Source organism: Artemia sp. Qi Xiang Cuo, chromosome 1 (genome assembly GCF_049724085.1).
Source record: "Artemia sp. Qi Xiang Cuo chromosome 1, ASM4972408v1, whole genome shotgun sequence".
NCBI classification, from domain to species: domain Eukaryota; kingdom Metazoa; phylum Arthropoda; class Branchiopoda; order Anostraca; family Artemiidae; genus Artemia; species Artemia sp. Qi Xiang Cuo.
In genome coordinates, this window is record NC_142794.1 from 106,380,081 (window position 1) to 106,393,640 (window position 13,560).

Consider the following 13,560-nt stretch of genomic DNA (forward strand, 5'->3'; position numbering starts at 1 on the left):
AACAAAGACAAATACTTGGACTTGCAAACACCAACCCAGACATGCCAACAATTAGAACCAGACACACAAACAGAAAAAGACAGACACTTTAGACATTCAAACCAACAAAGACAAATTCTTGGACTTGCAAACACAAACCCAGGGTTGGTTGGGGTTTGCAAGTCACAAACAAATAGAATCAGACACACAAACAGAGAAAGACAGACACTTTAGACATTAAAACCTACAAATACAAATTATTAGACTTGCAAACACTAAACCAGACATGCAAACAAAAAGAATCAGACACACAAACAGAGGAAGAAAAACACTACAAATATTCAAACCAACAAAGACAAATACTTGGACTTGCAAACACCAATCCAGACATGCAAACAAATAGAATCAGACACACAAACAGAGAAAGACAGACACTTTAGACATTCTTACCAACAATGACAAATACTTGGACTTGCAAACACCAACCCAGACATTTAAATAAATAGAATTAGACACAAAAACAGAGAAAGACAGACACTTTAGACATTCAAACCAACAATGACAAATTCTTGGACTTGCAAACACCAACCCAGAAATGCAAACAGATAGAATCAGACACTCAAACAGAGAAAGACAGACATTTTATGCATTCAAACCAACAAAGACAAATTCATGGACTTACAAACATATACGCAGACACACAAACAAATGGAATCAAACACACAAACAGAGAAAGACAGAAACTTTAGACATTCAAACCGACAAAAACAAATACTTGGACTTGCAAACATCAACCCTGACATGCAAACAAATAGAATAAGACCTACAAACAGAGAAAGACAGAAACTTTAGACATTCAAACCAACAAAGACAAATTCTTGGACTTGCAAACACTGACCCAGACATGCAAACAAATAGATTCAGACATGCAAACAGAGAAAGACAGACACTTTTGACATTCAAACCAACAAAAGACAAATTCTTGTACTTGCAAACACCAACCCAGACATGCAAACAAATAGAATCAGACACACAAACAGAGAAAGACATACACTTTACACGTTCAAACCAACAAAGACATATTCTTGTACTTGCAAAAACCAACCCAGACATGCAAACAAATAGATTCAGACATGCAAACCCAGAAAGACAGTCACTTTAGACATTAAAACCATCAAAGACAAATTCTTGAACTTGCAAACACCAACCCAGACATGCAAACAAATAGAATCAGACACACAAACAGAGAAAGACATACACTTTACACGTTCAAACCAACAAAGACAGATTCTTGGACTTGCAAACACCAACCCAGACATGCAAACAAATAGATTCAGACATGCAAACCCAGAAAGACAGTCACGTTAGACATTCAAACCATCAAAGACAAATTCTTGAACTTGCAAACATCAACCCAGACATGCAAACAAATAGATTCAGACATGCAAAAAGAGAAAGACAGACACTTTAGACATTCAAACCAACAAAAGACAAATTCTTGGACTTGCAAACACCAACCCAGACATGCAAACAAATTGATTCAAAAAATTATTTTAAAAAATGGGGGGGCCTGGGGGGGGCTTTGGAGCCCAGGGGTATTTGGGGGCTCGAGTGGCCCTTTGGGGGACCGGGGGCCTTTGGGGTTGGGGTAGGTGGGTTGTTGGGGTAGGAGACTTCACAAGACTGTTCAAATGGAACTTTGTATTATAATGAACATAGAGTTTCACCCTCAAATCAACTTCTAAATCATCTTCTAAAATGCCTCAAACGGTTTCGCTATTTCATCTTCTTAAATGTCTCAAACTGTTTCGCCCAAATAATCCCCTAAAAGTAATTTCTGCGTGTTCCTTTTTTTGGCATCCCTGCGCTGTCATATTGGAAATTCCTAGGAAACCCTTTCCTGCGTTAATCTCTCCATCTCTTGGGTGTTCCTAGCTACACTATTAAGGTTTCGATAGAATATCAATTTATCTTTCTGACTTAAAGATCAGAGAAGCCGTATTTATGAAAGGATTTTTCTATCTCTTTAGACTCCCGCATAATTCCAAGATAACAAGTGATGTCATTTCTACTTCCTGACACTAAAGATCAAAGAAGCCATATTTAAAAACAGAATATTAATTTACCTCTGTGACCTAAAGACCATTTATCCCTCAGACCTAAAGACCAAAGAAGCCATAATTGTTTCTTAATTCCCCTTTCGTGAATCTATAATTCCCCTCGATCATGCTAATCAATTTCTCAGGAATCTAACCATGAAAATACATCAAAGTGAGAAAAATCCTGTTCTTTCATTCTCAGTGACAAAAACCATAAAAACATGTATAAATTATGTACTCATCGGAACTCATGATAGCTTCCACCCGGTAGAATCAATAAACCATGAAAATACAACAAAGTGAGAAAAATCCTGTTTTTTTATTCTCAGTGACATAAACCATAAAAACATGCATAAATTATGCCCGTTCGGAGTTATTAGGGCCTATCTACTATCATGTTTACTTTTAATGACAAAACAGTTACGAAAACAGATACGAAATGCAGCGATAACGAAAAAAGTAACTAGAGAAAAAAATTGCCACTTGTAGCTCATTCAGCATTGGCATGTCTATCCAATTTAGATCTACTAAAAATAAGGTGATGGTGAATCGTATACTCTAGAAAAAAAGCTATCATTAAAATTCTTTTATTTTACTGATATAAAATTACTTTAGAGACTCAGAGGTCTTCGGAGACCAGAAATTAAGACGGAAGATTTGTTCTTGATTTTGGACAATTGTCATCATTATAGGGTAGTACAAAATATAAGGTGATCACAATAGCGTAAAACTCTATTGCATCAACCATGCAACAGTTACGTATAGTGTTGCTTACAGTTATGCAACAGCTATTGGGGGCGTCAGTTTGTCTTTATTAGAGTTTGGGCGAAGAAATGACTCAAATAGCGTATGTTTAGGCCCAAATTCTTCAACTTCTCATAACGCAACTGCTTTGAAGGAACTTTACATAATAGTTCCTGCAGATTAATATAGAAGTATGAATCCATTAACACACCTTCCAAACGTCCAATAGCAATAGATTTATAACCAGCTAATAACACAAGAAAAAAGCAGAGTAAAAAGAAAAAAGAAAGGAAAAAACACAAAATACCACAAATACAAAGCTCTACAAATGAACGAAAAGGCGAATGAGCCCGTAGTGCGGCCCGAGCTTGCCAGGGGCGGACTTTAGCCGCTTAACATAAAATAACTTGAGCTTACAGGTCACATCAGATACGCTATAATTATAAATAATTTTTCGGTTCCGAGTACGTGAGGTCAAATACTGGAGGAATCATCGGAGATATCGATAGTAATACGAGCGCAGGCACTTAATATAAAGTACCAACAGGAAAAAGAACAGCATGATCACAAAATTTGAATATAACTTGCATAAGGCTTTAAGGTTATTTTTTTCCCTATTTACTACAATTCTACAATATTTTTTCCCTAGACTTATCCACAAGCTTACTACACATACCCTTAATGCTGGAGCATATGGAAATACCAAGCTATTTGAAAGAACAAACAGTAGGAATAGTGAAATGAGAAGATTCCAGCGGGGATGACAATACGCGGAAGTTGTTAGTAGCAGTAGTAGTATTGAATATAAAGAAACTATTAGCAACTCCTGCCTCAAGTTTTAAAGTCAGTCTTTAATTTCTATTTGAAAACACCAGTTTTATTAGATTCACAATGTCCCGAAGAGAGTTACAGTGCCAACATTTTATTCATTTTATTTTACTGGTAAATGTTTTCTATTCGATCATGCAAAAATTCAAAAGGTACAATCCCCCACTCGTCATTGTATTTCATAGATTACGTTGCCGCTTTTGATTCATTTGAATCATGGACCTTGTGGAAGATTCTCATTGAAGATGGTATGCCACAAGAATCTAAATCTTGGAAGTCCACTACAAAGGATGCGTAACACGAATTAAGTATACGGAGAAGAATCATCATCGTTTGACGTGGAGTAGGGTGTGAAACAAGGCTATAGGCTCTCCTTAGTCTTCAGTAATTACTGTAGTGATTGGATCTTCAACCATGCCCTAAGGATATTAGAAGAAAGAGTATTTAATGGGTATGTCAAATTGACGGACCTTTAATACGTAAGTGACGTAAACTTTCTTGCACTAGACCCAAAACTTGGCTAAGTAAATGCTTTACGAAGTGGTGTATTTCTCAGCTTTCCTCAGCCTACAAATAAATATAAGGAAATCAGTAGTTCTTGATTTGATCGTTACAAGGGATTATCAGCGAATCCCTTATGGTCTCCCACTAGGAAATGTTGACATTTCTGTTTACCTAGTATTCCCGATGGATTCCAAAGAAGGATGTGATCAAGATGTGAACAGAAGAATATTGAGAGCAGAAGCAGATTTTGCTCAGCTCTGGAAACATCTCTTGGTCAGTGAAGAGGTTAGCTTGCTAACGAAGGAAAGCATGTATAAATCGACATTGAGGGAAGCACTATTCTGCGTTGTTGAATCATGGCCTGTCTAAGCATCTCAGGGGTGTACTCAAGAAGTTGTTTTGGACTACCGTTGCGCATATTCAATTCGACAATTCTGCATATCATATCATACTTTGAAAAACAATGTCCAACAATTTCGTTTCAACATCGACAAAATTTCAAACGTCATCAAGCTCTGCTGGCTCTGATGGCTTCGACACATTTGGCACTGCCCAACGACCGCCATATTAAATAGATACTTCATGCTGAATCCTTATTAACATGGCGTAGGAGAAAAAGGGTAATTAAAAAATGATGGTCGCTAGATAAGCAGCATCTGAAGCCTGCAGGAGGTTCCCGCAAATTCAGTGACAACTGGGACAAGTGCAGGCTGAAACTTGCCGAAGAATTGGCCCAACACCAGCCATCACGGTAGACCCTTATTAAAAAGCTTTGTTCAGATGTCGGGTGAGGCGGAAATACCTGATTGTACTGCTAGTAAGCGAGTAAGATAATGCAACTCAGAGTTTTCAATAGATTTTCACAGAAGCTTAGTAATTCTCTGAATACTTTTAGAGTTGTTTACTAGTTCAGCTAATTTGTGTTACTTCTGTTTTTGGATTAACATATTCAATAAAACCTGGTAACGTCACATATATATAAAAAATGAAGTTCTATCAGAATATTACTTACATCGAAAAATAAAATTTTTATGCTGATTCTAAATTTGCAAAATTTATTGAGTTTAAAGGAAAAAATGTGCCTGATTTTCTAAGTAGAAGGACCCCTCTTCTACAAAACGGGAGTGATATTGATGTAAATTGTGCAATGTAAAGAGTATATTAGAGAACCGTCTTTAAGAGGCCCTCTTGTTGAACCCATTTCTACAAAGATGCCTAAATTTGGTTTTTCTGTGGAGGATGATAACGGATAAATTTTTATATATTTGTTGTTCCGGGTGTGTCTATATCGAACTGATAGTTTTAGTATGCTGAGAGAATCTTTGGCGCGAAAATAGAAATTTATAACGCCATTTTGTTGCAAAAGATATCGTTGCACAGTAAGCTGGCGTTTTCTGCCATTTTATGGTATATTGACCCATTAGTGACCAATGAGCTAAAAAGTGAAAACTTTGAGAATAGTAATCGATGAAAAATATAGAAAAACTATTTATCGAGTTCCCGTTTCAGAGTCAGTGATGGCGTGCAGTGGCGCATTCTTAAAGACGTCGATAGCTCATAGGAAATAAACTAGTAGCATATACTATTATTTTTAAATTTTATTTCCCCTTTGATTCTCCCTCTCTCCTAACTACGCTATGGAAAGAAATATCTTGGGCATTTTCATTGATAAAGTGCATTTTTGGCTATTTTCGCTGAAGAAAAAATAAAAACAAAAAAATTACCATCCTCTTTAGATTTCGAAAAATAAATCCCCCCCCCCAATTCTGTGAATTGATACTACTGACTTTGATCCTTCTGGTTTAAATAGTCCTACTTATTATTCCCCTGAAGATAGCTTGACAAACGGTTTCTAGCGGTTATCTCAAAAAGGTGAAAATACCAAATACGAAAATAAGCCTTACAGCAACGATACAACGAACAAATTAATTCTCAAAACTTGGACTAGTAGTTACTAAAGATGACATAGATGCAACGTTAGAATAGGATTCTGTTTGACAACACATAGTTTTTCGACAAAAATAATGTAGGTTTTATTATTGCCCTGTAAGAGCCCGCCAGTACTACAGTTGGTTAATAACAATTGGAACCTACTTAAGCATAAATTAAAAAAAAACTAAGTTTTTCCCGAGGAAATTAAAGAGCGAAGTTGAAACTTAAAACATAACAAAAATTACTACTTCACGGCCTTTCTGATATATATCAATAAAATAATACAAGAGTTTTGGTACGGTAAAACCGTATAAAAGTAGGCTAAAGCATTTTGAGACTGTTGCTTTATTTCTTTTTTCGTTTAATTCGGCATCACTTCTGCACAATGAGCTCAGTTCAATGATTGACTGTCGTTTTAGATCTGAAAAGAACATTTCATGATTATTTTGTAGAAAAGTTCCAAGTTTCACTACAGACTCGCTTTAGAATTTGTATCACAACTTTTGACAAAAGTTGTCCCTACAGGATTTTGAAAAAATTACGCCACTCGTTGGATTATGGATTTACTGATCTACTCAGATTGTCGTTGCAAATCAAGGACTAAATGACCTCTATTCGCTTTTAAATCAGAATGCTTGAACAAATACCTTCCTGGAATTTGCGTTAAAAAATGAGTGCATCCCATTTTCAAACACAGTGAAATTATTTGAAAATGACCGTATAGAAGGGACAAAAGCCATGATTGAAAAAACAACAACCAGGAGTCAAACGTAAGCCACTCTAATTTGAAGTCGAAAACTTTACCAATAGAACCAAACCTCTAATAATCTAATCTGATATATCAGTTCTTGTACCTTAATTGCGTAGCTTATTAAGGGGGCATGGAGGAAGAACATACGTAAGGTGCTCTTGAAAACCTCCAATTAAGGGTTTTGGACCATAATTAATATCGTTTTATGCTTCCAAGCTTTTTCACTTAAGAAGTGACATCAAAAGTGTTGTTTTTAGTGCTATATCACACTTACAGATGGTAGAATTGATAAACATCACGTAGATATTAAATTTAGGTTTCAAATGAGCCATTAAATGTCACTCTGAAAAGTACTGGCAGCCCACTAGCCCCAGCTTTTCTACTTGAGACATGGCACCAAAAATGTCGTTTTAGTGCCATTTGGAACTTGCTGATGATTCCCTCCGTCCTAGTTTTGCCCCCGCCCCCCCAGCAGAAATTTAGTTTCTGCAAAAAAAATCTTGTCAAAACTAAGATAAGACTGCATAATTCAAGTATCCAGAGAAACAGGTCAGTTTTTTTTAGTATATGTTTGCCTTTATGGTAATGTATGGCCAATTTTTCAGTTTTCACTATCATTTTCTCTTGATTTGGGAAATTTGGCCCCAACCTTACCCCCCCCCCCCCCAGTCTGGCCACTGGACGTAGATATAAGAAATATCTTTTATATGATATATTAAAAATCTGTCTAGATACCTCCGATACCAATACACCCAATAAGAATACGCTCATACCGATACGCATGATATAAACACGTCATATACTGATACAGTGTGCAGCCCTTTCCCCAGGGACTATGGAGGTTCATATCATCACCAAACCACAGATTTCGACCTTTGAACTATGTTTAACAAAATAGCTATCTCAAAATTGTGATTGGATGACTTTGGGGGGAGGGTCCTTTTGAGAAGGGGGCCTGTTGCCCTCCAATCTTTTTGGTCATTTAAAGAGTGCACTAGCAAATTTAATTTCCGTTCGAATGAACTATTACACATCTCTCTATGATGTTCTGATCACCCCCTAGCCCTGCAAAAAAAAAAATAAGAAAAAAAAATAGACAGATCAATGCCACCCATGGAAAAAAGTGTTTTCCCTTGTTGTTCAAGGAGAGGGACTGTAATTTCCCTTTTCTAGATTTTCAACCTTGCTGATTCCAACGGTACAATTTTCATTTTGATCTGACGCCATTTTCAAGGGGTTTCAGGTTTTTTTTTGTGAAATAACAGAAATTTCTTTTCGCAATAAGCTTTTACTTTTACGACAAACCGAAATATTAGCTACCATTCCTGAATCAGTGATGCATGGCAGTTTTTCACTAGTTAGTTTTTAACATTCGGTTACTATGGGCTGTGGTTCGCTCTTTACTAGGTTGCAGCTACCGCTACAGCTATGATAAGCACCCATAGAATATTTCATGAAAAGAAATTTCGAGTATACTGAGGTGAAAAAAAAAATCTAATTTCCCTCGATTTTCGTTTTTATGCTCAGTAATTAAAAACTACTTTAGTACAAAAGGCTTATTTTTAGATTAATACGAGCTTAGGTTTTATGGTATTAAGCAAAAAAAGCTTTAAATAACCTGACGATATATTACCTTGAAAATAAATCCCAAATTTAGTTTTTCAACCTTAAAAGCCATTGGCCAATCTTCAACATAAGCCCTTTTGAGGCGAGCCCCTGCCAAGCATAGTTGGGAACAGGGAGTTTCTGTTAGCTCCTCTTCATAAACATTTACTTTTCCTTCCTCAATGATCAACCAGAAGTGGGAAAACTCTGCAGACTTCCCATGGTTTATTTGGGCGATGGCAACTAAACCTGTAAAGAAAAAATATTTTCTAATAGACAAGTTTATGATGGAAGTTTATTTAAAGAAAGTAATGACAAGAATCTCGCACTTTCAAATAAACTTATAAATTATTTAAGAAAACAAAAAACATTTCTTTCTACGGAAAAACCTTTAAACGGTCCTAAGGCCAAGAACTGAGAATTATCCTGAGGGTAGGGGGTATCAAAACAGAGCTCTAGAATATAAAATGATTTATACAGAGGCCTGTGTTCTAGAGTTATCTTCTTTTTTTAAAACAAATATAATCTTGGAACCAGCATTTTTATTTCAGGTTGTGACCATTCATTCTATTTACAATTTAAATTTACTATTTTGCTGAACATAAGCAGGGGAAGCAAAATACTGCCCCTATACTTTACTTTTTTGCCACGCACACTTTGGTCTTATTTCCTCTTTGATGTCTTAATAAATATTTTGCTGGCCTTATTTCACAAGCCCTTTTTTTCACAAGCCTTGTGGTTAAATAAGCAACAAAAATCCATGGATTTCGCATCTACATATTTTTCAAGTTGGGTTTCAAACACGATCTCTTATTCTGGTTAAACAAAAAAAGGTTTTCAACTGAAAGTAAGAAGTAACATTATAACTTAAGCCGAACAGGAATTATTCCGTATATGAAGGAGGTTGCCCCCTCTTAAATACATTCACGCTAAGTTTTTGTTAGTTCTTTAAAAGCTTCTCATTCCAATTAAACGGCCCTGTGCTTTAGGAGTTGACTTTAAAAATTGGGACGAAATGTCAAGCCTTTGTGTAAAGAGCGATGTATTGAGAAGCGGTGACACTTTCATATACAGAATTATTTCTTTTTGCTATAGGTTTTAATGTTACTCCTTACTTGCAGCTAAGAAACTAGTTTTCTTATTTAATTACTGATCGTTTTCAAATAATACCGGGAATTCTGGCACCCACTTCATTGAAAATTCCCTCCCCAACCTAAAATTCCTTCATTGAAAGTTCTTCCGTGTAAGATACGCCCTCCAGTAAAATTCCTTCATCGAAAGTTCTTCCGTGTAAGATACGCCGTTCCAGTAAGATTCCCTCTAGATAATTCCATCCTCGCTGAAAATTCCTCCCGAAAATTTTTTTTTGCCGAAGATTTCACCTGAAAAATTCTCCTTAGCATGCTTTCATTTGAAAAAAATCTAATTTCTGATAGCTTTTCAAATCATACTGGATTTACAAATTTACAAATCATAAGCAAATGTCCCTAAAATCCCCCTTCCCCCAAGTGGAAAGTTGCTCCCACGAAAAATCGCCTACTTCTCCTGTGGAAAATCTTCTCCCATGAAAAAACCCTCCAGAAAATCCCAATTCGCTGAAAAGTTCCCCTGGAATATTTCACCTGGGACATCTTCACACGTAAAATTCAATCTGCAAAGAGAGAGTAAGATGAATAAAAAGAATTTCGTATATGAATTCTCGTAAAAACTCCCACTGAAATATATCTCCGTGGAAAATCCTCTCCCTCGCAGAAAATTGCCCCCCCCCTCCCTGACAACTATCTGTATACTAAAAAAGATTGTATCTAAAATTGTAAAATTTCATAACTTACAACTCTTTCCTCAGGGGCTGAGGGGAGGGGGTCTTTTATGCCCAAAGGCATAGTTATTAGATCTTTCAACTATGCTGAAAAGAATGGCAATCTCAAAATTTTGATCGGGCGACTAAGGTGAAAAAAGAGGCGTGAGAAGGGGATAGTTGCCCTCCAATCTTTATGGTCACTTGACAATTGCATTAAAACTTTTAATTTCATTTTGAATAAGCCCTCTCTCGATATTCTAGTACCATTGATTCGATGTGATCACCCCTGGAAAAGAAAACAATAAACAAATAAACACGCAACTGTGATCTTTCTTCTGGCAAAAAAAAAAAAAAATTCTGCATTTTTGCAGAAAGGAGCTTGAAACCTCTACAGTAGGATTCTCTGATACACTAAATCTGATAGCAAAATTTGTTTAAGGTTCCTTGCCTTTTTTGGGTTTTCTACCCCTTTTCCAAAAATCAGGAGAATTTTGTCAGACTCGTAGAGTTTGATAGGTAATTACTAAGATTTATGAATTTTACGTATTTGGGATCAGCATAAAAAGTCCATTTAAAAAAGAAATACCTTTTGATATTAAAATTGAAGTTTTTAGAATTTCGTTTACTATTGAACCTAATCCCTCCTTATTTGCTTTTTGTTATCAGAAACTGTTTAATAGATGAATATGAACAAGTTTTTTTTTGGGACTCGAAACTAAATAGAGGCAGTAAAAGTTAAAATAAATGGCGATTCCTTCGAATCAGAGGTGAGAGATCTCATTCATCAACCTATCGTTCGTAACATTTAAACCTTACTGATAAACCTTAAAAAAGACAAATATTTTAGAAAAGTTTTTTGAAAACAAGAAAATGATTCTGTATTTTCTTAAAATTAATTAAAAAAAAAAATTTCAACAACATAAGTTAAAAAAAAAGAACTCCATTAAACCAAAATGAACGAAAATAGAAAAAAAGAATCTACCATGAATACAACTACCACAAATCAGTATCAATAAATAAATGAAACCCAAAACAAACAAAAATAAAAATAAATAAGATTCAAACTCAAAACGAGCAGAAATTAATATGAGCACGGTTCTAAACCCCAAACTTTCTAAAAGCCAGAATACAATTTGTACTTCGCTGAAAAAAATTCAAAGGAATTTACTGAAAAAAATCTGAATCGTCAGTTTAATATACATATTCTGATGTTTATTCCTTAAAATCTGAATTGGTTTTTCATTTCTTAAAGTTAGAAAAGTGAAAACATTTAAAAGTATTTTTTCAATAAAGTACAAATTATATTCTGGCTTTAAGAAAGCATGGGTTTTTGAACAATACTCATTTTAATTTCTGCTCATTTTGAGTTTGGCTCCTATTTATTTTAATTTCTGCTCTGGGTTCTGGCTTTAAATTATTTATCGATACTGATTTGTGGTAGGTGGCTATTTGAAAATTTTGATTGGATGTGTTTCGGGAAAAGGTGGGATTGAGAGGGGGGTTAGTTACCCTCCAATCAATTTTGACTATAAAAAGAGCACTAGCCCTCTCAATATCAAATTGTATGAACCCCCTTTGAAGTTTCTACGACAACGCTATCAATAAAAACCTTATATGCCCCCAGGGCACAACTTACAACCTTTGCCTTGGGGGCTCTGGGGGGCTGGTCACCCTAAAATGCATATTTTCCAAAGCTTTCACCTACGTTGAACAAAATCGGTATCTCTAAGCTTTGATTGAATGTGTTTGGGGAAATGGTGAGCGTGTGAGGGGGGTTTGTTGCTCTCCATTCACTTTCGACTGTTAAAAAGTGCACTAGCCCTTTCAATTTCCCATCAAATGAGCCCATTTTGAAGTTTCTAGGACCAAAATTTCTATAAAAACCTTATGTGCCCCTTGGGCATAACTTTCAATCCTTGCCCTGAAGGCTCTGAGGGGGCTATCATCCTCAAAGACCTAATTTACAGAACTTTCAACAGCGTTAAACAAAATGGATATCTCAAACTTTTTATTGGATGTGTTTGGGGAAATGGTGGACATGAGAGGGGGGTTAGTTGCCCTTCCATCACTTTCGACTATTAAAAAGGGCACTAGCCCTTTCAATTTCAAATCGAATGAGCTGTTTTTGAAGTTTCTACAATATGGCTTTCAATAAAAACCTTATATGCCCCCTGGGCATAGCTCACAACCCTTGCCCTGAGGGCTCTGGGGGAAGGGGTTGTCATCCTCAAAGACATAATTTTCAGTACGTTAAAAAATCGCTATAGCAAAATTTAAATTGTATGTGTTTGGGGAAATTGTGTGCGTGAGAGGGGTTTAGTTGCCCTCCAATCATTTTCAACTATTAAAAAGAGCACTAGCCACTTCAATTTCCAATCGAATATGCCCTTTTTGAAGTTTCTACGACAACGATTTCTATAAAAAAAAAACCTTATATTCCCCCAGCGCATAACTTATACCCCTTGCCCTGAAAACTGGGGGAAGGGGAGTGTGCTGCTCAAACATATAATTTCCAGAACTTTAAACTGCGTTGAACAAAATGGCTATTTCAAAATTTTTATTGGATGGGTTTGGGGAAATCGTGGGCGTGGAAGGGGTGTTAGTTGCCTTCCAATAAATTTCGACTGTTAAAAAGGGCACTAACCCTTTCATTTTCTAATCGAATGAGCCCTTGTCGAGGTCTTTGCGATAACGATTTTTATAAAAAACTTATATGTCTCCATGGCATAAATTACAACCCTTGCCCTGAGGGCTGGGGGGAGGGGAAGGGGTTGTCATCCTCAAAGACACAATTTCCAGTACTTTCAACTACGTTAAAAAAATGGCTGTAGCAAAATTTAATTGTATGTTTTAGGGGAAATGGTGTGCGTGAGAGGGGTTTAGTTGACCTCCAATTATTTTCAACTATTAAAAAGGGCACTAGCCATTTCAATTTCCAATCGAATAGGCCCTTTTTGAAGTTCCTACGACAACGATTTCTATGAAAACCTTATTTTCCCCCAGCGCTTAACTTATAACCCTTGCCCTGAAAACTGGGGGAGGGGGAGTGTCCTGCTCAGACATATAATATCCTGAACTTTGAACTGCGTGGAACAAAATGGCTGTTTAAAAATTTTTATTGGATGTGTTTGTGGAAATTGTGGGCGGGCAAGGGGGTTAGTTGCCTTCCAATCACTTTCTACTATTAAAAAGGGCACTAGCCCTTTCAATTTCCAATCGAATGAGCCCTTGTTGAAGTCTCTGCGACAACGCTTTCTATAAAAACCTTATATGCCTCCATGGCATAAATTACAACCCTAGCCATGAGGGCTTTTTTT

The 13,560-nt window shown here is 36.2% G+C and overlaps 1 protein-coding gene across 1 annotated transcript in view; it reads right to left on the reverse strand.

The window, feature by feature from the left end:
- Nucleotides 1-13,560, reverse strand: part of LOC148957071 (uncharacterized) — a 151,658-nt gene that overhangs the window by 110,985 nt on the left and 27,113 nt on the right. Inside the window, exon 2 of the mRNA XM_089097478.1 lies at nucleotides 8,471-8,691. Within this exon, the coding sequence (XP_088953604.1) occupies nucleotides 8,471-8,691 (221 nt within the window). The remainder of the gene's footprint in view (nucleotides 1-8,470; nucleotides 8,692-13,560) is intronic.